The sequence below is a fragment of the Mesoplodon mirus genome (assembly GCF_964341445.2).
Source record: "Mesoplodon mirus genome assembly, chromosome: 3".
In the NCBI taxonomy this organism is placed as follows: Eukaryota; Metazoa; Chordata; class Mammalia; order Artiodactyla; family Ziphiidae; genus Mesoplodon; species Mesoplodon mirus.
Genome location: NC_138978.1, coordinates 104,472,201 through 104,495,692, shown reverse-complemented (window position 1 = coordinate 104,495,692; position 23,492 = coordinate 104,472,201). Strand labels below are relative to the sequence as shown.

Here is a 23,492-nt window from a genome sequence, read left to right as displayed (position 1 = left end):
ATGAACTGAGACTTCAAGCAAAATTATATATTAATACCAATGATGCAAAACGTCAAAAATGACATAAAAACGCCAAGCACGGAATTGGAGAAAAAACAAGTTAAACGTAAAGATCCCATTCATCCAGTATTCTTGGAACACCGGCAAAGACTAGCAAACCCTCCTGTCCTTTCTCCTTCCAAGAATACTGCTGAAATAAACCCTAGCTGGCAACCTCAGAGCTTGTCAATATATCCTGAAATTTCTAGAAAAGTTGCTGACCAAGAAGTGCGGCCCTAGCCACGAATCACCAGCACCGTATTCCAAAGGGAAGGCAAATCCTGCACAGGATGTAATTCGTTTGTGGACCTGGCAGCACCTGAGCAGGAGGGTGTGGACCTGAGAGCCAAGGTCGGTTCCGCGCGGGCAGCGCCCTCGGCCCGCCCAGTCCGGGCCGCCGAGGTTTTCCCCACCCCGACTCCCAGCACAGCAGCCCCCGGACTCTACCGCTGGCAATGCCCCACATCAATCTCTCCATCCGGGGCCACAGGAGCAGTCGCCCCTCGCCCTCCCCACAAGCGCGCGCGAGGCAGGACTGCGTTTGCCTCGCTCGAGTCCATCCATACACACCTATATTCCAATGCCCCACCCCAGAGCTTGCAGCCATCTCTCCAGCCCTCTTGAGAGTCGTGCCCCCGGACATATCCTTCACACCCTGGCCGTTTTCCCAAGACCGAGCCCCGCAGCCTTACCCCGGCCCCCAAAAGCACACCCCTGGAAACAGACCTCCGCCTCCAGCCGACTGGGTGACTCTGATCCGCGGCAGCACGTTCACGACACTTTCGCGATTGCCGTAAAGGGATATAGGGTCGGAACAGGCGGCGGCGCGAGCGCGCACCTCCGCGTGGTGAGCGCGCCCCGGGGCCGGCTTAGCTGCTCGGGTGCGCGCGCCTCGGGGCCCTGCACCATCTCTGTCCTGCCGGCAGCCTCCGGAGTCGGCAGTCCGTACGGGCAGGGTCATCCAAGCAAGGTAGGCCAAAAAGGGGATGAGGACCGGCCCCAGTTCCCACCAAGGGGTGTGTATCAGAGAATGGGATCGGGCGGGTAGGGACGCGGACGCTGCCGGGAGTCCCCCACCCCCGTGGTGGGCGTGCGAGTCGCGTGCCAGCTCGCCCTGCCTCCAAAGACTACGCTGTGCGACGCGCGGGAGAGGGACCAGGTGCTAGCTGGAGCCGCGGGCGGGCTGCGAGGGGGCCTTGGGGAGGGGGGGGTGGCTGGCCGGGAGCGGGTGCAGGCTGGGCTCAGGTCTCTGCTACTCACCTTTACGTCCGGGTTCTTGCTCTCTCTCCCCCCCTCTCCCCTCCTCTCCGCGCCCCGTTTGCCCCAAGCCCGACCGAGCTCCGCCTCCCGCATCTTTTCCCGGCACCAAACAACGCGTTAATCCAGCTCTTCGTCCAAGTGCTTCGCGCTTCCGGAAGAAGGCATCGGTGGGTCTAAATAATTCTTTGGTTTTATTTGTTTTAAGTGGTTACCGAGAACCTTAGCCCCAGTCTCACGAAACACTGTGGTTGAGTATGCATTCCCTTTGTTACCCCTGGGCTCAGATTCCTTTTTGCGGGGGGCGGGGGAAGGGGGAGGAAGGTTTGAAATTGAGGTATGTGGTGACCTTGTGTTTACGCGAAGCTCAAGTCTACGCGGAGTTTTGTCGCGGGGGGCCCAATACAGAAAGGTAAATGGCTGGTCCTTTGTATCCTCACAACCGTGCTTACATTAGGATACATTTACAAAACACCACATTTTCCCAGTTCTCCCAATTTAAATTTGTAAATCAGTACCCAAATGCAGCTCTAATTTGCCGTGCATCATCAGATTCTCCCCGACTTCTCTCCCTGTAACATTTGATCCAACTTGTAAAACAGTTACTTAATTTTCTAGACTATTTAATTTTTAACCGTTACGAAAATATTACATTTGTTAGAAGGCCAAATTAGAGTTTAGAAAAATAACCATTTACTATTATGCTTTGCATTGGGCATGATTCTGTGTACCTAGGGCTTTATTTCTTCAGTTGGAATATCCAGAATTCACTTTTTTATTGTTCCTAAGCAGTCACCACTTAGAGGAGACAGCGTAAGGAATTCATCTTTTTACCGGTGGCATTTAAATATTTGTGAAATTCAAAAATTGTAACTGCAGTTCTGATTCACGGATCTTCAAGGAAAGCAGAGGTAGGTGAGAGATGCAAGAACATTTTGTTAAACACTTTCACTACTATATGAAGGTTATTCCTGCATATTTTCAAGCCTCTTGAAAAGTTTCTTAAATTGTTAACCATTAAAATTCTAATTTTGCTTGCTGGCACTTAGCCAGCCATGCTTCCAGCTTTCCAGTGTGATAATACATAGGCAATAGTAGTCTTCCTCACCTAGTCGGTGCACTTAAATTTCTCAGTAGTCCTTAGCAGACTGGTAAACTATTTCAAGCCCTGCTTTTCCTCTGAATTGTCAGTTTAGATAACTAGAACCCTCAAAGCCTAAGGAGATAGGAATCCAAGATGATTCATATATACAAAGAATGAAGTGTTGTCATTGCCCATCCCTGTGGCTAATTGTGGTTGTACAGAATCGATAAATCACCTTTCATTGTTATATTGTATGCTTACTCTGTACTACTCTAAGGAACAGCTACCTTACAAATCAGAATACTGAAACTCAGAGAAGCTAAGTAACTTGCCAGAAATCATACAGCTGGGATGTGATAAAGCTAGGATTTGCACTTAGATAAACCTGATCTTATAGCTGTGTTCTTTCCATTGCATCACAGGGACTAGTCAGTGCTTTATTTGGCTTAATAATAAGCTATCATTCTTTCCTCATTATTGTCTTTCCTTCTGTGGGAAGGAACTCAGTGTTTTTCATTTTATTTTATCCTTTTTGAGATCAGCAAAAGATGTCTAATGTGAGAAAGGATGAGAAAATTGATATCCCAGATTTAAAATATTATTTAATTCCAGATGGTACATCATTATAAAATACACAAGTATCAACTCTTTAAAGAAACAGAAAAAACGTTAATAATGATATAGCATAGTGTTCTATCCATGAACAATATTGGTGCATTGACTTGAAATTTTACATGTTGTTAAAGCCTGTGGGTCGAAACAACCTCTATTTTCTTTGTATGTGTATTTCAGGATTTACAAAAGGTGCAGGTTTGGGCAGATTTGAAGACTGGTATTTTGAGAACTTGTAAAACAGGTAATTTGTCTTTTACATTCTAAAAGAGGAACAAACATTTATTGACCACTTATGAGAGCATCTTTACATATATTATCTTATTTAGTTCTTGAATAAACCTCTCTGAAGCGGGTATTATTTTAGACCATTTACTAAAAGCTGCCAGTCTCAACAATGTGTTTAGGTTCTTGTGCTATGTCAGTGTAATTCCTGCAATAATTATCCAGCTCAGTCCAATAGAACTTTTCCATGATGATGGAAGTGTTCCATATTTTCACCCTCCTATATGGTAGCCACTAGACACCTGTGGCTTTTGAGCACTTGAAATGTGTCTAGTACAACTGAGGAACCGAAATTTTAAATTTTATTTTATTTTAATCAATTGAAATTTTAATTTAAATAGCCACATGTGGCTAGTGGTGACTATATTAGACAGTGCAGCTTTTACCAATAATGTTATTGCCATTTTTCAAAGGAGAAACTGGTTCAGAGAAATTAATGAAGTTTGCCCAAGTTTGCACAATTCTATTTAAAAAAAAACGTTTTTGGGGGCTTCCCTGGTGGCGCAGTGGTTGAGAGTCCGCCTGCCGATGCAGGGGACACGGGTTCGTGCCCCGGTCCGGGAAGATCCCACATGCTGCGGAGTGGCTGGGCCCGTGAGCCATGGCCGCTGAGCCTGCGCGTCCGGAGCCTGTGCTCCGCAATGGGAGGGGCCACAACAGTGAGAGGCCTGCGTACCGAATAAATAAATAAATAAATGAAATAAAATAAAAAAACGTTTTTGAGCAGAAAAATGTTTTAGGACTGTTAATTTGTCAGTGCACATAGAATGGATGGAGGGGAAGAAAAAATTAGGCCAAGAGAATTGAGAATCTGATTTGAGTGTTTACACTGGCAACTAGGAAGAAGAATGGTTGCCAATGACTGAAGGTAGAAATGTTGTCATTTAGTGACAACATGTGAGGGCTTTGGATGAGAGAACCTAAGGTTACTCTGGGGCCTTAGAATCCGGATAGCCTGGAAAAACGGTAGTACGAACAGATCTTCCTCCACTTACAATGGGGTTATGTCTCAATAAACCCATTGTACGCTGAAAACATCGTAAGTTGAAAATGCATTTAATACATATAACCTATGGGAACATGGTAGCTTAGCCTAGCCCACCTTAAACATGCTCAAAACACATTAGTCTACAATTGGGCAAAATCATCTGATACAAAGCCCATTTTATAATAAGGTGTTGAATATCTCATGTAATTTATTGAATTCTGTACTGAAAGTGAAAAACAGAATGGTTGTCTGGGTACAGAATGTTGTTAAGTGTATCGGTTGTTTACCCTTGTGAGTTTTGTGTCTGCCTGGGAGCTGCATCTCGCTGTCACAAGAATATTGTACTGCATATCACTAGCCTGGGAAAACGTCAAAATTCAAAGTAAGGTTTTGATTGAATGTTTATTGCTTTTGCACCATCATAAAGTGGAAAAATTCTAAGTTGAACTGTCGTAAGTCGGGGATCGCCTGTACTGTTAACTGAAATGGAAAAATAATGAACCTTTTTGGGGTTTATGAGGATTTGGTTTGGGTTATTGAGTAATTTTTATGAGCAAGGCCCTCTTCTCTGCTTGGGCAGAGAACTGAAATCCCTCATCAAGGATTTTATACACTTCAGACACCCTCCCAAACTTTTATACTATGGAACATAATGAGCTGTAACAGATGTGCAAATCAAATGTTCTCAGAGGAAGGGGTGTTTATTTCCAGATGCAAAGGGATTAGGGAAGGTTGTATGTGGAAGATGGTATTTCAGCTCGATTTTGAAGAATAGGAAGGATTTGGACATGAAAAAACAATTAAAGGAAGAGGTCATGTGGGAATTCCCTGGTTGCCTCATGGTTAGAATACCCGGCTTTCACTGCCGTGGCCAGGTTCAATCCCTGGTCAGGGAACTGAGATCCCCGTGAGCTGTGTGGGGTGGCCAAAAAAAGTAAAATAAAATAGGCTCTCCCATTCTCCCTAGAGGAAGACAGTGCTTTCCCCCAACTTTGAAATGAACCATTGCCTACTTGTCCCTCCAGTGAAATCCTCCGACATCTATCTCCACCACTCCCACTCTCTTCTCTGACATTATCTACTACTCTGGAACCTGGCTGGGACCATACCTTCCCAACATACCTGAGACTAATGCGACCCACAGAATTCTGGGAGTTGTAGTGTTTGGGTTTTTTTTTTTTTTGAAAAAAAAAGAGGTCATACTTAAAGCAATGGGGTGGACAAAATGTTTTGAAAATCCCTTTTGCCAAAACACCGAAATGCTGAATATATTAGCCTTGTAAATGCATAGCAGTTCACGTAGGAAAGAAACAGAAATTCTCAGGACTAAGAAGTCGAAGAGAGCTGACACCAGAGTAGTAAACCAGTAGTGTGTCTCTTTTGGGGCCTTTGAAATAAAGTACAATGAAAGGTAAATGATAGGCTCCCCCTGCTCACCACCCAAGGTAGAGAGATAGAATTCATACCCCTTTGACCTCCCAGGTGTACAACTTCCAGAGACACCATTCACATGATATAGTTTGTGTAGATGATGCCTGTGTGTCAGGGGATGACTTTTTCATAAAAAGTAAAATGTAAATATTTCTACTTGAAATTGTACAACTCATGGCCTTGGAGAACCACCTCCCCCCAAATCAGCCAGGACCCTCAAAAATCTATACACTCAATGAAAGGTGGGCTAGGAAAAATACCTCCTTCCTGGCAAAGGGGGATCACAAAGAAATTTGTTCATTTTCACCACAGCTCCAGGTGGGGGAATAAAGATACCACATAAGAACTTGAAACTACAGGGCCTGTCATCACTCAGATTCAGGGTTCAAATCTATATGGTCTAAAAAACCTGGAAGCCAAGAAATTAAAAGTCGCCCCAGGTTCGTAATGTGCCAGAGTGCCTGGCAAAAGTAAATACAGACCCTCCCTGGAATGATTCACCCTTAATCTAAGCCTCTTAGAATATTCCCAGTTAAGATCATCCAAACAGGAGCTCATAGTCAAAAACAGAAAAACATGTACAAGGGCTGGCAGAACCAACAAATACGGAAATAGACTCCTAAAGATTTTAGAATCAAATTTATCAGAAACAAAATAACATTTAAAGAGATGAAAGGAGAAACATGAATGATTTTAGAAGTTAATCAAAATTTATTGAAATTGAGAATTATTGTCCCAGAAACTTATGTTGGGGAAAGTCCTATAGGAACTTGGCAAGGAACTGTCATGATTAGCTAAACAGAAGAGTAAAATTGATGGAATGTTAAGGGCTGACAGGAAAAAAAAAAAACAGAGGAGATTATGACAATTCAGACAGGAAATTACTCAAATCAAGTGCATAATGGTGACTTTAGGGATAAAGGAAAAGAAACTTATTTGGCAAGATTTAAATGTACATATTTTAGCAGCAAGTCAGATGATCAGAGTAAATGACAAGTACAAGTCAAAAATGGCTGAGGTTTTATTATCTGGAAGGTCAGTCTGAGATGAGGAAGCTGAGCACATTGGAGGAGTGTGGAGATTAGAATTGTAAGTTTTTACAGAGTCCTTGTGAAGTACTAAATTTCAGTCCAGAACACTATGAAAAAATACTCCTCCAAATACGAAATTATTTTCACATGCGTAGGAGTAATTTCTTATAATTTGAAAATATTTCTGTATTTATTTTTTTTAATTAAATGCATGAAATACATTAATATTTTCTAATTCATATTATTGACCTCTTATTACTTACTAACATTGTCAGTCTGGAATTTAAGGGAAAAAATGATGATGAGTGATATGAGCATATGTAGGCCCTTTCAAGTTTATTGAGGAAGATAAAACCAAACAAGCAAGTAACAGTTAAGTGTGATGAATGACCTGGTTGGGAAAGTGAGCCTGCTGTTGGGAACAAAGCAGGTACACTCAGCTGAAGCTAGAAGAGCTGAGGCTTGAAAATGTATAGCAGTTAACTGGTGGTAGTGGGGCAGGAGGGTGACACCATAGTAGTCTAGTCATCCAGGCAAAACAACGTGCACCAAGTTTCAAAGGTGCGCAAGAGGGCATGACACACTTGACGATCTGAAAGAAGTTTGCTGCGGCAGTATAGCATGGTGATTGGTGTTAGACTGGAACTGCCTGAGTTTGAGTCCTGTCTCTACTGCAGCCCTATGACCTTGGGCAGTTCTCTTAACCTCTATAATTCTGTTGTGAGGAGTAAACGAGATCATGTATTTAAGGTGTTTAGTAGCCTTGCTGACACAGTAAACACTGTGTTTGCTTTTGTAATGATGATGAAGATGATGATAGCTAGGGCAAGGAATTAGGAGCAGACAGAGAACTGGCCGGAGAGGAATACAGAAAGGTTAAGTAGAGATTGGACAACAAAAAGAGCTTATAGACATGTTAAGGAGGAAGGACAATTTATAAGGGCATAGGGGAGGCACTAAAAGGCTCTTTGGAGGAGAATAAAGTGGTCAGGTTGGTATTTTAGAATTAGAAGGCTCATTCTGATTTTAAAGTCAAGTCTAGGTGGTTATAATAATTATCTGGTCAAGAAATGATGGTGGTTTAAGTAGGGTAGTGGCAGTGAAGATGGGGGGAAGGGGTAGATTTGAGGAAATTTAGGAGGTGGAATAAAGAGCCCTTGGTACTTGGTTATGTGTGGAAAGATGGAGGAGAAAGATAGTGTCTAGATATGGCAAATGGGTGAATCTTGGTTTCATTAACTGAGAAACTGAAGGAGAGCAGGTGTCAGTAGATGGTGTGGGGGCCAATGAGAAGTGAAACAGCTGAGGATGATAAGTACAAGGTTGTGGGATGGGATGGCTAAAGTAGAATAGATGAAATACTTGTGAATAATCTTTTCTAATTTGTTTTTCTCTGCTTCAGGAGACGTGTTTGAGATGTGGTGGTTTCAGCAAGGCCTCAGTTTCCTTCCTTCAGCCCTTGTAATTTGGACGGCTGCTGCTTTCATATTTTCATATATCACTGCTATAACACTTCACCATGTTGACCCTGTTTTGCCTTATATCAGGTCAGTGAAATGTATTCTTTTAATGGAGAATGGTATGTCTTATTCATATTTTAACATTGAACCCAACATTTAAATTTAACATTTTAAAATTCAACTTTTATGTTTGATATTACAACAGTGAAAGGAGCATAAAAAGGAAGTTGTATTTGGCTCTTTCTATGTGATAGAGAAATGTGGAGACAGGGGGCTAAGATTCATTTAGTGAATTGTGACACCTCAGTGCCTTGTCTTCCAAATAACTACTTGAGGTCTCAGAAGATAGAATTGGAATTATTCTCCCCTTACCATTAAAAAATGCTAGAGCAATGATAATAATATTAAAAAATAATGGTAATGACAAACATTAATTGATCCACTTAACTGTGTACAAGGTAATGTTCTAAGCATTCTTCAGGTCTTAAATAATTGAATCCTTACAGCCACCCTTTGAGGCAGGAACTATTACCCCCATTTGGTAGAGGAGGAAATAAGGTCCAGGGAGATTAAGTTGTTTGTCCAAGGGCACATGACTCAGTAACTAATGGAACCAAGATTCAGTTTGACTGGGCCATTTGATTCTAGAGACTGTGCTCTTACTCTTTATGACATGTTGCCTAGATCTTTCTGACACATTAAGTATCTAAATTTATTGATAATAGTTTTGAAATTTCAAAACTACTCATGATGTAAGTATGGGTACTCAATTACATGTGCTATGTCCATAACCCTCTTTTTTTTCCCCCCAATTATAAAGGCAATATGTGCTTATTATAACAAATTTTAAACAGTACTAGAGTGATTATAAAAATAAAAAGTGAAAGATTCTTCCAGCCTCCCTCTAGTTCCTGCCCTTCCAGAGGTGATTAATGGTTTGGTTGATTTCCTTCCAGAGTTTGTTTTTTTTTTGTTGCTTGTTGTAGTTGTTTCATTTATTTATTTGTTTACCTTCTGAAAAATAACCTTTCCAACACAGAAAATAGTGAACTTTTAAAGGACGATAAACCAAAAGGCTAAATTTATCTTTTTTAAATGTCAAGAAGAGGTCAGGGCATTGCCATTACATTTGTTGTTACCACAATGGTATGGTGTAGCACAAAGGACACCAACAAATTGAGTCCACTTTAGGAAGATTTACAAAATCCAAAGATATTTTAGAATTTAAGTTTCCAGTTCTAGGAATAATTTTGATAAGTAGTCACCTCTGTTTACCACTCTGCTAGAGGGACATGCAGCTTAAGGAGCCAGTTCATTCTTTAGTAACTCCAGGAGAGCATACATATTCCTGAGCGTCCTTCAGCATTTTTATTTCCCCTTAGAGAACTTGTCTGTTTGAGCTCTTTTTCACTTTCAGTTCTCTAATGGTACTGCATGGGATTCTCTGATAGATATAACCCCAGGCACTTCCTTTTCTGTTTCTGTCCTTCTACCTTTTAAATTTTTTGCAAATGAACTTAGTATTGCTGCACGGGGAACTTTCTCCAACATTCTAATATATTTAAACTCAATGGTACTTATTTTTACTTCTCCTAGGCTCATTTTTTTCATCTGAAAAATGGTTGAGTTAGACTAGATACTCTGCAGAATTCCTTTCAGTTCATAGACCCTACCTAAAAGGCTTCATTATTCAAGTCCCCAAAGGACATAACCAAATATAAATTTCACTTCAAAGACAATTCACAATTCAAAGACAATTCCACTGCAAGTGTGCTTCAGGTGTTCTCTTAGTTCAAGTAGTGAATGCTCAAGTAGGGTGCATGAGACTAGTCACTGGGGTATAAGAAGAATTTTTTAGAACTTCTATGTATTTTTTATTTCAAAATATTTAAACTTATATTTGGGAATTCCCTGACAGTCTAGTGGTTAGGACTCCACACTCTCACTGCTGAGGGCCTGAGTTCAATCCCTGGTCAGGGAACTAAAATCCCACAAGCCACTTGGTGCGGCCAAAAAAAAAACCTATTTAAACTTATATTTAATATATGTATAATAATATGATAAATAACATATAATGATGATCAGACAATTTTTTTTTGACGGTGTGTGATCAAAATAGTTTGATGACTACTGGGTTGAAGTGCGATGCTGTTGGGTGTTTTCACTTATAGGCCAGTTTGTCATTCCGATCCAGAGCGCACTTAGCCAGCCATCCTGGAAGTGCATGCTGTTATTTACTTGTGGGGTAATCCAAAACAGGAGCGTCATTTGGAATATGACTGTTAAAATTATGGATTTTTTTTCTAATTATAAGAATAATACATATGCATTATTCTTGAAAACTTGAAAGGTAGAAGGAACAACAACAACGAAACATAATCCCCCACTCCCTGAAAATGATCAAAGAGTAACAAAATCTTTTGTGTCTGAAGAAACATTTTAGAGTGGGAAGGAGCAATCCTTAGAATTCATATTTGATGCTTTACTTTTCCTAAACCTAATCCAAATGTTCGCCAAATCTTATTGATTCCTTAGCGGATATGACTTCCCATTTCTTTTTTATTCCCATTACATTGTCTGAGTTGAGATCCTTCTTACCTCTTTCCTATAGTACTTCAATTTGAGGCTAAAGACTTTGTCTTTTTAATCTTTTCAGTAGTTTGAGAGAAGGGGAAGGAACTAACATTTACTGGGTGTCTCTTGTGTGTCTGCTGCTGTGCTAGACACTTCACATGCACGACCCCAGTTTTGTTTCCTCATGTTGATCTGATGAGGCTGGGAGGGAATTGATAGCCCCATTTCGCAGATAGGGAACCATCTTAGGTATATAAAAGAATGTTCTCAAGGTTCCCCAGTTAGTAGTAAATGGTGGGCTATTAATCAGGATCTATGCATTTCACCCTGTGCTGAAAGACAGGCATGTAACAGACACATTGCAGCACAGCGTGATCTGTGATTTTAGTAGAAGTCTGGACTGAAAGCTGTGTGAGTCAGCAAGGCTGTCTTGAATGGAATCTCTAGAAAGGTAAGGGCTTGGTCTCTTGTACTTACCACTGTGTTCCTTTCCCTAAAATGCTGTCTGACAATGCTGGTAGGTGCTTGATAAATATTTTTTAAAATTAATCAGGAAACGATTAGGTGTTAATTGAATTATAGGCAGAGAATAACAGACGCCAAAAGAATCATGAAAGGAAGGTCCTTTGGTGTTTAGGGAATATTCAAGTGAGACAGGTAAACACGCAGCCTGACTGATGTAAGTTAATAACGCAGCCATAACATAATAAGGATAGCTTTTTTATCAATTCATAGTGATTTCTATTATGTGAAAAAGAAATAACCTTAAGTGATATAAGAAAAAAGTGAACGAGGCAAGTATTGCGAGCTCAAATTATCATGTTCTTATTATAAAATTATGTAAGAGTTGAGCTCATAGATTTATAAAAAGATAAAGGATTTGAAATAACCCCTTTTGTTTCTTATCCTTTAGAAGAAATACATGTGTATACTAAATCTAATATGAGAAATCCTCATACTTTTTTTTTTTTTTTCTTTCAGTGACACTGGTACAGTAGCTCCAGAAAAATGCTTGTTTGGAGCAATGTTAAATATTGCCGCAGTTCTATGTAAGTAGTGAGAGTGGTTTTAACAATCAAAATTAATAGCTGAATTGCCCTTTTCTTCTTTCAACACTGTTGGGTTATTTATTTTACTTTCTAGTTACAATTGAAGGAATGTTATCACTAAATCATTGATCACAGGTATGTTTCTTTTAAAGTAAAAACAATTTCTAGAAATGCTAAATTATGGAAATAAATCTTTTAAAAATACCTATAAGGCTATTTGACTACTATAGAAATAGAAGTTGTAAAGTATAACCAAATATACTTGCTTATAGAAGTTGTAAAGTATAACCAAATATTCCTTGAGGCCCTAAGTGGATTTCTTAAGCAACCAGTAAAGGACAAAGAGCTGTAAACACACTGACCACAGCTGACCCCAACAAAATTCCTTTAAGATAAACACTTCAGAAGTTTGAGAATAGCTGTGGAACCATGTTTTGATTTTCGAGTGATATTCTCATGCCAAAGAAATGGAGTTCTACTATGGTATTTTACATTCCTGTTCATTATTTTTTTGAAATTAATTAATTAATTTATTTTTGGCTGCGTTAGGTCTTCGTTGCTGCACGTGGGCTTTCTCTAGTTGCGGCTAGTGGGGGCTACTCTTTGTTGTGGTGCACGGGCTTCTCACTGCTGTGGCTTCTCTTGTTGCGGAGCCTGGGCTCGAGGCACATGGGCTTCAGTGGCTGTGGCACGCAGGCTCCATAGTTGTGGCGCACAGGCTTAGTTGCTCCACGGCATGTGAGATCTTCCCGGACCAGGGATCGAACCCGTGTCCCCTGCATTGGCAGGCGCATTCTTAACCACTGCGCCACCAGGGAAGTCCCTGAACCAATTTTTTTATTAATGGTTTACTAAAATAATACTTCTTCCATCAATCGTGATTGTTTTAAATATTTGCATTTTTCCATATGATGTTTATTATTTGGTCAGGTCAAACATTGAAGTTAAAAAAATGATTCTTAACCAATAAGGACAGTCAAGTGGGGTTTTTTTTCTGTAACTGACTGCTATATCTGATTGAGCCAAGTTGTAGTAATTTGAAATAAAATGAAATGGGAGAGAGGCAAATAATCCTTCAGTGTTTTTTGCCTATGTTCATTTTATACGTATTCTAGAACTAATTACTTTAGACATTGATGCTAATCATATAGAATATTTTGTGTTTTATGTAAAATTTATTACTAGAGATTTTCAGAAAACATCAAACTTATCTCTTAAATTTTTGCTAAATTTTTTAAAAATAAATTTATTTGTTTGTTTTTGGCTGTGTTGGGTCTTCGTTGCTGCACGTGGGCTTCCTCTAGTTGCGGCTAGCGGAAGCTACTCTTCGTTGTGGCGCGCGGCTTCTTGCTGCGGCATGGGCTCTAGGTGCATGAGCTTCAGTAGTTGTGGCATGCGGGCTCAGTAGTTGTGGCTTGTAGGCTCTAGAGCACAGTTGGTAGTTGTGGCACACAGGCTTAGTTGCTCCGTGGCATGTGGGATCTTCCCGGACTAGGGCTCCAACCTGTGTCCTCTGCATTGGCAGGCAGATTCTTAACCACTGTGCCGCCAGGGAAGCCCTTTCCTAAATATTTTTAATATGAGGGCTACGGGAGGCAAACGATTTGCTCAGTCACACAGAGGTAGCAGTAGTTTCACAATGCAACCTTAAAAGTTCTTTAAAATCTACAGCCTTTTGTTTGTTTGTTTGTTTGTTTTTTATTGTTTTTTCTTCTATCAGATTAGCTTTAAAAGGAAACGCTATGTTCCTGGATAGCAGTGACCTTTGTGAGCTCTTTATTGGCAACTTTATTCCTTAGTTATTTATTACTTTGTTGTTTTTCCGATTATCTCTTCCCAGGCATTGCGACCATTTATGTTCGTTATAAGCAAGTTCATGCTCTGAATCCTGAAGAGAGTCGTATCATCAAATTAAACAAGGCTGGCCTTGTACTTGGATTACTGAGTTGTTTAGGACTTTCTATTGTGGCAAACTTCCAGGTTTGTGTTTTAGCTCAGCACAGGTATTTTCCTGAAGTACATAAAAATACATGCTAAGAAAGAAAACCTGAAAGATTCAGTTACATGTAGTTATTGTATTTTGCCTTAACAAAATGGAATCCACTGCCTTTAAATTACTTGACCCTCTTAGAAATTAGAAAAATTCATTCTCAGTAATCTTCTGAACAAATACAAATTATTATAACTTTTTAAAGATCCTCGGGACTCTTTACTTACTAGATTCTTTATTACTACTTAGTTGGAGATTACTCCAAGACCAGAGAGAATTGACATAAATTATAAGTGACACAATTACAGACTTAAACTCTTTTTTTATTATGCCTAACAAGTTACACTCATTTACCTATTTTATATTCTTGTTTAGATGTTCCTCTTTATTGCCTGCATCCCTAAGTGCCCAGCCACTTATATGAGGAAGTAAAGGGAGGAGCTATAGCTTTTCCAGTTTTTTTCTCAGGGAATTCTTTATGTTAAGGTGGCAGTCAGCCTTCAGCAAATATTTGTAAAGTCTCCACGTTCCTTTCTGCTGACATTCTTTCAGAGGAGTCTTTGGTAATACCAACTGCATCCTAAGCATATGGTGCTTTTTTTTTATTAATCCCTGCAGTCTTTAGAGTTTCAATTTATACATTTGATAACCTGTTTAGATATCTAGTAACTATTTAGACATACAAACACACCATCATCATACAAATACATGTATAAAGGCATATTCCATCTCTCTTTTTTATTCAAAGTTCTCCATTCCTATAATGCTTCTGATTGAACGCTCCTATTTTTCAGTTTTTTAGTAATGGTTAATACTAGTAAACTCTATAAGTATAATCAAAGTGGATATTAGGGTAATGCTTGCTGCTATAACAAAGTCCAAAATTTCAGTGTCTTAACACAGTTGAAGTTTGTTTAATTTTTATTGGAGTATGGTTGCTTTATAATGTTGTGTTAGCCGCCACCGCACAACAAAATGAATCAGCCATACACATACAGCACAGTTGAAGTTTATTTCTTACATACATACATCCAGGGCAGGTATTTTTGGTTGATAGATGGCCTTCCTCCCACAGTGATTTAAGGCCCAGACACTGTCCATCTTTGGGCCCTGCAATTCCCTAAGATTCTGTGGTCTTCTGCATCTAGCTGCCTGAAACAGTCAAAGAGAACATGCAAAATTCACCCCTACTTCTTAGAAACTTGGACCTGGCAGTGACTCGCATCATTCCACTGACATTCCTTTTTGCTAGATGTAAGAGGGGCTGGGAAATGTAATCTTGCTGGGCATCAGTTCCCAGGGCAACTCTATACTATGGAAGGGACACAAAAACTTTTGTGGACAACTAGCTAGCTGTCTACCACAAATAGGGTCCTGCCTTCCCTAATTAGTTTGTATAGCTCAGTGTTTAAAAAATGCATTTGGAGGTTTTTAGTATATGGATAGTGATTCTTTGCTCCAGTTATCCCTTGATCAGTTTAACAATATCTCTCATGACTGTATGGTAAAAATGGATTCCAAAGTGACCTCCACATATAACATACTACTTCTGTTAGTAACTGATACTTTTTTACACAGCCCAGTAAATCCCAGTGGCAGTTCCTAATAGCACCCATGCAAACTGCCTTTCTCCCTTTAGATATTCAGCTACTAAAACAGTTTATATTTATATACATTCTTTGTTTTGTTTTCAGCTTTCATTCTAATTCACATTCATCACAAGGGTCCCATTGACCTTGTAATTTTGAATCAAATTACTTTTTCCTCTTGAAAACATCTATTTTCATGCAGCTTCGGACCTGTTGAGTGAATATGCTCTACGTCTTTTACTGATGGATTCATTGCTGGACCCTATTTATAAGCAGACCCTGTAGCATTACCTACATATCAAACAGTTCTCCTTCCTTCCTTTCTAATGTAAACTTTCACTGCTTATTTAAAGTGGTGACTGCATTGTCTCTTTCTCCTGTCCCCGCTTCCCTCTTGCAGAGACAAACTCTAGTTGATTCATATATGGAAAAATTGTACACAAACCAGGTCTATAAATGGTTTACAGTTAGAGAGCTTAACTTGGAAGAGAGGCAAGCACTTTGTTTTAAAGTAGGGACTTGTTGGTTTTATCTCTTAAATATTTCTTGAAAGCATCTGCTTCTCTCCATTTTCATTTCTATTGTCTCTACCATCTCCTTCTCAACCAGTTTAGATTTCATCACCTCTCCTCTGGATTACTGCCCTAGCCTCCCTAATAGTTCCTCTGCATTCACTGTTACATCCCTTTAATTTGATGCCTCAGCCAAAGTAATCTTTTGGAAATATATGTACACCTCATTCTGTTTCCTTGTACCGCTGCTTAAAGCTCACAGGTCCAAGGTCACATGAAAAGAGATAGCATCAAGAGAGCAAAAAATAATTTGTTAAACTGCCAAACTGCTTAATTAACTCAAAGGTCTTTTGTGATCTGGCTACTATCTACCTGTCTGGCCTCATTCTACATGATTCCCCCTCCTAATATTGTACATAACACAGGTCTTTCTGTGTTCCTTAAATAAGACCGGTTTACTCTGTTTCATACATTGTTTCTTCTGTTGCACATTCCACAGCCCCAAGCCTAAATAGATGTAGGCAGACTATACTTCCTCAGGAAAGTCTTTTTTTGTCAATAGATTTCCTCCTGTATATTTCAGGTTTTCTTTCTTTGTGTTCTCTAAGCCTCTGGAAACTAATTCTGTGCAGCACTTCTTATAGTCTAATTTTTTATCTATGTTTTTTAGATTTATTTAAAAAATTTTTAGTTGATATATTTCCGTTAATTATAGCTCAGTGGTTTTGTTTACCATTGTATATCCAGCACCTAACATAGTACTTAGCACAAAAACTCTGACTTAAAAAAATACATATTTAATTTCTTTGAAAACAAGTGTGTATAAAAACACGCAGCAGGGGACTTCCCTGGTGATCCTGTGGTTAGGAGTCCACACTTTCTCTGCTGAGGACCCGGGTTCAATCCCTGGTTGGGGAACTAAGATCCCGCAAGCCGCACAGCCAAAAGAAAAAAAAAAAACATGCAGCAAAACAAATGTGTCCTCAGTGCCTAGGAATATTTCCCTTCCTAATGTCTACTGAAATAAAAACGTACAACGTGAGGGATGTGAATTGCAGTTTTATCTGGGGACTTACTGAGGACGATAGCCCGGAGGCAGCCTCTGAGATATAGCTCTGAGAGACTGCTCCAAAGAGGTTAAGGGGGGAGGTCAGCATATATGTTATTGGAGAAAGGGTACGTGCTGTCAAACACACATATCAGTAGAAGGTCGCTGCTAGTCACAAGGCACAGATATCTTAGTTAATGATTTTAGTGCTTTTCTAAGTAGGGGAAGATGCAAGAAATTGGGTTCATAAAATTGTCTCCTGAAAACATCTAACTGTCTGAAGGCCTGTTCTGCCAGTTTCCACAGAGCAGAGTGCCTCATTCCTGATCTCTGCCCTGAACTCCTTTCAGAGTATGTTGAAGGTCAATGACTACAGTGGCTAATGACTCAATCCTTGTAGGGCCAGATGGCGAGTGACATTCTTTAGTTGGCACTAGGATATTTATCCTCAAGGAAACTTGAAAGGGATAACTAGGCAGAAATCTATGTTAATTTTCTAGAGCTGTCATAACAAAATACTACAATTTGGGTGGCTTAAAAATAACAGAAATCTATTCTCTCAGAGTTCAGGAGGCCAGAAATCTGATATCAAGATGTTGGTAGGGTTGGTTCCCTTTTGGGGGCTCAGAGGGAGAATCTATTCCATGTCTTTCTCCCAGCTTCTAGTAATTCTTGGCATTTCTTGGCTTGTGGCAGCATAACTATAATTTATGCCTCTGTTGTCACATGGCATTCTCCCTTCCTAGAAAATTTATCCTCATGGAGACTTTGGAAGGAATAAAGATTAGTTCTTAAATTTCGTTAACTGCTTTTGGGTGAAGATTACAGACCACTCAATACATAGTTTTTAAGTTCTATAGCAAACATTTGCCCCTGACCACACATATCTCTGTAATTTCTCTTGTCTTTGTCAAAGAATACATTTTTGTCTTTGTTAAATGATATATTTTTAAAGAAGATAAAATTGTGACTTTTGTACATGTCAAAGATTGTATTTAATTTATTAATGAGAGGAATAGTGGGTAATACAAACCAGTTCAAAAGAGAAATCAAAGTACCACACATTTATAGTCAGATAAGGAATGCTCAAATGAATTTACAGATAGATGCAAAGCTAGCAAAACTGGTCATTATTCACAAAGTGATAGTCAATTGCATTCAATAGGACACAATGTGCATTTCTATTTATATGGATTATTTGTGTTATTATGCATTTTCAATAAGTTAACTTTTGTCTATACACATAATGTCCATCATTGCACAAGTTCTCTCTGCAAAATAGCCGAGTCAAAGACAAGTAAAATTCACATTTCTGTAGAACCATTCCCAGAGGCTCTAGTATTCCATTGAAAGGATAATCTCTTGCCCGTTTCAAGATCTTTTGCTGTTTTCCTAGTCTCTAAAATGACAAAATTGAGTGAATTAAGCAGAAGTACTGGCCAGTTAAAACCAGTTTTATATACCTCTCTTGATTATAAAAATACAGTAGTAAATGCTCTCCATTCTTTATTTTTCTTTTTAACTACAGGATTTTGTTGATGGAACTGTGTACTGATCACATGTGGGCATTGGTCAGGCTATATCTGTATTTAGCTTCATCAATATGTGAATGAAAAACGTTGCCTGCCATTTCAGTAAACAAAGGGTATTGCAGCCATCAAGCCACTACAGCCACCTGGGCAGTGAGCCCTGAGGAAACTCAGGATGGAGACAGATGGGCGGCCTGCAGCCACCCACCAACGGTGCACCCTGAGGGGACTCAGGATGGGGCTGGATACTGGCCCTAGACAGCTAAGGTGCTTATCAATGGAATGATTTCAGTGAGCGCCGACTCTTGCATCTTCCCAAACAGAAAAGCACAAAATTAATTTGAGATACCTGGTTTTCTTTAATTAACAGTAATCTTCTTTGTTGCAAAAATCCTATATGTCATGGCTCCTCCCTTTTGTCTTGAAGCAGTCCCTTAGAACCATCTGAGGCTGCCTCTTGGGCTTGAAGTCTTCAGAAAGTCTGCCAAATATAATTCTCAACTTTTAGGTTGTGTTTTTTTTTCTCTTCAGTCAACAAATATATGCGAGAATATTTTTAAGGAGAAAAATTCACCCATATTCTTGCTCTTAGCCCTAAAATAGTTTCATTTTTGCAGCCTTTATCCATATATCTATATATATATAGGTAAATTCACATGATGCAAGAAGATATTACCATTTTGTATTATGTTTTATGGGTGCTGAATGTTTTTTTTTTCTTTGTTACCCAGCGTGGTGGTAACAGTGACTTTTTCCCTTCCCAATGCTCAAACTTACTGCCAGTTAAAACACCCCAAACCTTATCGAAGTAGCACTTTCTCTCCAAAAGGAAACCAATGCCATTGGCAAATAAATTGTTACCTTTTATTTCTTTATACTAGAAACTTCTTACACCTTCAACTAAAAAAATGGACTCTATGTGAATTAGCACAATTGATTGTAGAAGGAGGGAACCAACCCCTAACCTAACCTCTCTTCTCCTGTTACCTTTGTCATACCCTCTTTACCAAGTGCTACATAGTACCTTCTCAAGCAAATGACATACAGACAGCATCAGTTTAGAAAAATACAGTTCAACCAAAGGCCTTTGATAGTAGAATTTTTGGAGAAATACTGTTATCACTTTTAAACAGGGACATATAGAGTAAAATGTAAATGGATACTGATAAGAGTAAGGCAAAGGAAAAAAAATTAATTAAAAAGTAAAAACAGTAAGGTAAAGGAGAAGATAACTACAATTTATGGTAATCCCTCATTGTATAATTTATCAAAACCAATCAAACTAGAGACAAGGGGGGATGTTTTAATTTCTTGAGCCTTTATATTGCATTTGGATTTTAATTAGGTTTAAGTTGAGACTCCCTACCCCCTGCATTCCCAAGCATCCTAGTCCTCTTTAACTTGTTCTACTCTTTCTATAACCCATATCACCATTTACTATACTATGGAATTTACTTATTTCTAAAGTTTATTATTTAATGCGTAAATGAATAATTACTATCATGTTTTCAGTAGTAGCATATGAAGTAATTTGGATTACTGTAATTCTCAGGTTTATGCTGAGTACAGAGGAAAAATTACGTCAGGAAATAATTTGTAGAATCTGCAGAGTTTTTCCACTCAGTGAATGTCCTATTGAAATCGCTGGGCTTGTGCTTTTAAATATTGTGTTGTTGATGCGTTTGGGGTTTCTTTTATTTACTTATTTCTTCCTTTTACTTCTCAGAAAACCACCTTTTTTGCTGTACATGTATGTGGAGCTGTGCTCACCTTTGGCATCGGCTCATTATACATGTTTGTTCAGACTATCCTTTCCTACCAAATGCAGCCCAAAATTCACGGCAAACAAGTCTTCTGGATCAGACTACTGTTGGTTATCTGGTGTGGAGTAAGTGCATTTAGCAGTATCCTTTGCTGTAAAATGTGGCTACACCTGGAATTGAATAACAAAACTTAAGTGAACATTGTTGGCATATCGTAAGTAGGCCTTTTGTGGGTGATATTCTTGCGTTTAGTAAACCCTAAATTAGAGAATTTGAAACATGAAATTCAAATTTTTACATGGGACCTAGTGGCTGAGCTAGAAACAAAGATAATGTCTAGCCTAATCATACTTACTTCAAAGATAGGAAGGATTAGTTAGTGCCCTCCTTGAGCACAATTATGTAGCAAAAGCTTATGATAGAACTAATGAATTATTGAGCAAAGAGGGATTGACTATGCATCATAGTAATCTTCTGGGCACATTCTAAATTTTACTACTGCCATGTAACATGAAGTCTTCAAGAAAATGGGTTTGGACCTTGGAAACAAATGTATGTGTAATCCTTTTAGATCTTTAAAGAGATTTTGTTTTGTTTTAAATTAAACTTACAGGTCTTCCCTGAGATTCTTCCTTGACTTACTTTTTTTACAGTGCTGACTTGTTCATCACTTTTGTACAGTGGCAGTTTTGGCGCTGATATAGTACAGAAACTCCATTGGAATCCTGAGGACAAAGTAAGAACTGAGAGTCTATAATACTTAGTTTTATAGTAAAGATGACTGTTTTGGTTGATTTTGATGTATTTTTCATTTCACTACTAACAATAAAAGTTTTTCAGTAGAAAAATCAGTGATGTATTAGGATTATTTTCTATAAATGATAGAGTTTATGTAGAACCATCCACATTCTCCTGTCACTTTGCGGTCTGTGAACATTTTCAAGATCTGAAGAGAATTGGGATGGCAGAGAGTTTTCTCAGAAATTGACTCCTCTAAAGGTGGATATAGTATGCAATATACCTGACTGAAATCTTTTATTAGTAGAATACTTGTTTTCTGAATTGAAAAAAATTTCTTTTCCTACTTTTTGTTATCTGGAAGTTCATTATTATGGACTCTGCATTTGGGTTCCAATATAGTGGATATCTGAATGGACATAGCATCTCTGATACTGAGAAAAAGCGAGGTGGGACATATACTTGAATAGGTAATAAAATGAGTTCATCTGTTTTCACAAACCACTCAGGTGGCATTTTATTTTAAATTATTTTTAAAGAATCAGCCCTAGATAGGACATGTTTGTGAGAATGACTAAATGAAATAATTTACTAGGTTCTCCTAATTAGAATCTATATATTATTTAATGCTCAAAAAATAGCAGTAAGTTTATCATGAGCATCATTTACTTAAACTTTTTTTAGTGGCATTTAATGACTCGTGGCTTTGGGAAAGGTAGTAACTTCTTGGTTGTAGAGTAAAGTTCTCCTGTCTTAGTTATTCAAATGAAAATTTTATTTGCTGTGGATGAAACTATGATAGATCATTTAGGACTTTTTCTAATGTCTGCCTTTAATTCTAGAGATATGTTAAATAAACCAGGGGTTGATATTCAGAACACAGATTGGTTTATAAATATTACAGGTTTTTTGAGAAAAATTATAGGTCATTTGAATGAAATTTCATAGAATTATTCTTTTTTTGTTGTCACTTAAGGGTTATGTGCTTCACATGATCACTACTGCAGCAGAATGGTCTATGTCCCTTTCCTTCTTCGGTTTTTTCCTGACTTATATTCGTGATTTTCAGGTAAGAAAATGTAGAATTAGATTTATGCAGTCAAACCTCCTTCAGGTGGAATAAGAAAGCTTTCTATAGCAACTCTTGCCTTTTCGAAAATTAACTTCTTAAGCAGTGATGCTGGAAGAGGAGCTTCTCAGGTGAATTGTTTCTGTGTTTCGAGAAATAGTGTTTTCTTAGCAAGGTCCAGTCTTGAAAATAGGGTTGTAAAACAACTGAATTTGAAGAAATTCAGAGAACTTTTATCAACTCTGCCTACATTTACATAGGCCATCCTCAACATTTAGTTTTACCAATTCCTCATAGAAACCGAAGAACACCAAGGAACTTCTGAGGAAAGAAGCTCATTTTTCGCAATTCTGTTGGAACTACAGCAGTACAACAGCTGTCTCTCTCTTGTTACTCATTAGAATTGATTTACATTCCTAATCCCAAAAGATATTCCTCAGAAAGTATTGAACATGTGATCTGTCTTTAAGGAGCAAACTTCTGTATGTAATGTTCTTTTCTGTTCCAGAAAATTTCTTTACGGGTAGAAGCCACTTTACACGGATTAACCCTCTATGACACTGCTCCTTGCCCTATTAACAATGAACGAACACGGCTACTTTCCAGAGATGTATGATGAAAGGACAAAATATACCTATGGTGATTATGATTCTCAGGGATTGGGGAAATATTCATGAAAGTTACTTATTCTGCTCTGAAATTTTCAACCAGTTAATCAAGGCTGACAGTGATATCAAAGAATCCTGATAATCAAGAGACATGAATTAAGCCATTTGATGTTGTTTTAAAGGATATCTTCCAGAGGACCATGAAAAAACATTTATGCCTATACTTTTTTATCCCGGAAAATATAACCAAAGGACTACAAAATTGTAGATTTTTTTCTACTTTTTTAAGAGAAACAACCAGAAGTGCACCAAGCAGTCTGCAAAATCCAGCTTTTCACATTTTTAAAAACATTACAAACCATGTTTTGTTTGGAGCACTTATGTGAGATGTGTTTCAGGACCCCAAATAATCAGCAGTGCTCAACAGCTCCTTTAAAATTGGGTTTTGAAGTAATAGTTTTACCATATTAATACATTTCCTATAGTCTTTATAAAATTTATTTCCTCTGGAATCCAACTTTAAAGGGAAGCAGACCCGAATTCATGTGAGCACTTTTATTGCTTAAGCTTTGCACAAGAGATTCTGTAGATATTGATTTGATTCCTGCCACAAGGCCAGATAGTATGCTAACTGGTCAATACACATGCTTGTGATAGTTTCATGAAGCTTAGTCTCTGATAGGAAATTTTAATTATTAATGAATGAGAAAAGTAGCTATAGGTCAATTTACTCCAGTTGTGTTTTGCATAAGACAATGGTTAGTGTTCCTACACAAGTCTGAGAAGTTTGTAAATAACAGTAAGTATAATTAAAATAAAAGTCACCTCAAACTGCA

The 23,492-nt window shown here is 38.5% G+C and overlaps 2 protein-coding genes across 8 annotated transcripts in view; one reads left to right on the top strand and one right to left on the bottom strand.

Moving 5' to 3' along the window:
* CEPT1 (choline/ethanolamine phosphotransferase 1) overlaps positions 1-1,000 on the bottom strand; it is a gene marked incomplete at its 5' end in the record, with an annotated part of 36,691 nt that extends 35,691 nt beyond the window's left edge. For 2 of the 5 annotated variants that reach the window (XM_082616454.1, XM_082616450.1), the window contains one exon: positions 766-1,000. In XM_082616454.1, coding sequence (XP_082472580.1) covers positions 766-1,000 — 235 coding nt within the window. Of the gene's footprint in view, positions 1-731 lie in introns of all 5 variants that reach the window. The other 3 variants (XM_082616451.1, XM_082616453.1, XM_082616452.1) reach the window with 3 other exon arrangements.
* DRAM2 (DNA damage regulated autophagy modulator 2) lies at positions 898-23,492 on the top strand. Of its 3 annotated transcripts, none has more exons than XM_082616457.1 (11): positions 898-1,009; positions 1,368-1,466; positions 2,089-2,207; positions 3,173-3,236; positions 8,130-8,274; positions 11,743-11,810; positions 13,651-13,790; positions 20,205-20,382; positions 20,895-20,977; positions 21,956-22,048; positions 22,557-23,492. In XM_082616457.1, exons 5-11 carry the CDS (start codon positions 8,144-8,146, stop codon positions 22,662-22,664), a joined length of 801 nt encoding a protein of 266 aa, XP_082472583.1. In that variant the 5' UTR covers positions 898-1,009; positions 1,368-1,466; positions 2,089-2,207; positions 3,173-3,236; positions 8,130-8,143; the 3' UTR covers positions 22,665-23,492. The 3 variants fall into 3 exon arrangements, with proteins under 3 accessions (XP_082472583.1, XP_082472584.1, XP_082472585.1); XM_082616458.1 differs by having other exon boundaries at positions 2,086-2,207; XM_082616459.1 differs by lacking the exon at positions 1,368-1,466 and having other exon boundaries at positions 952-1,009.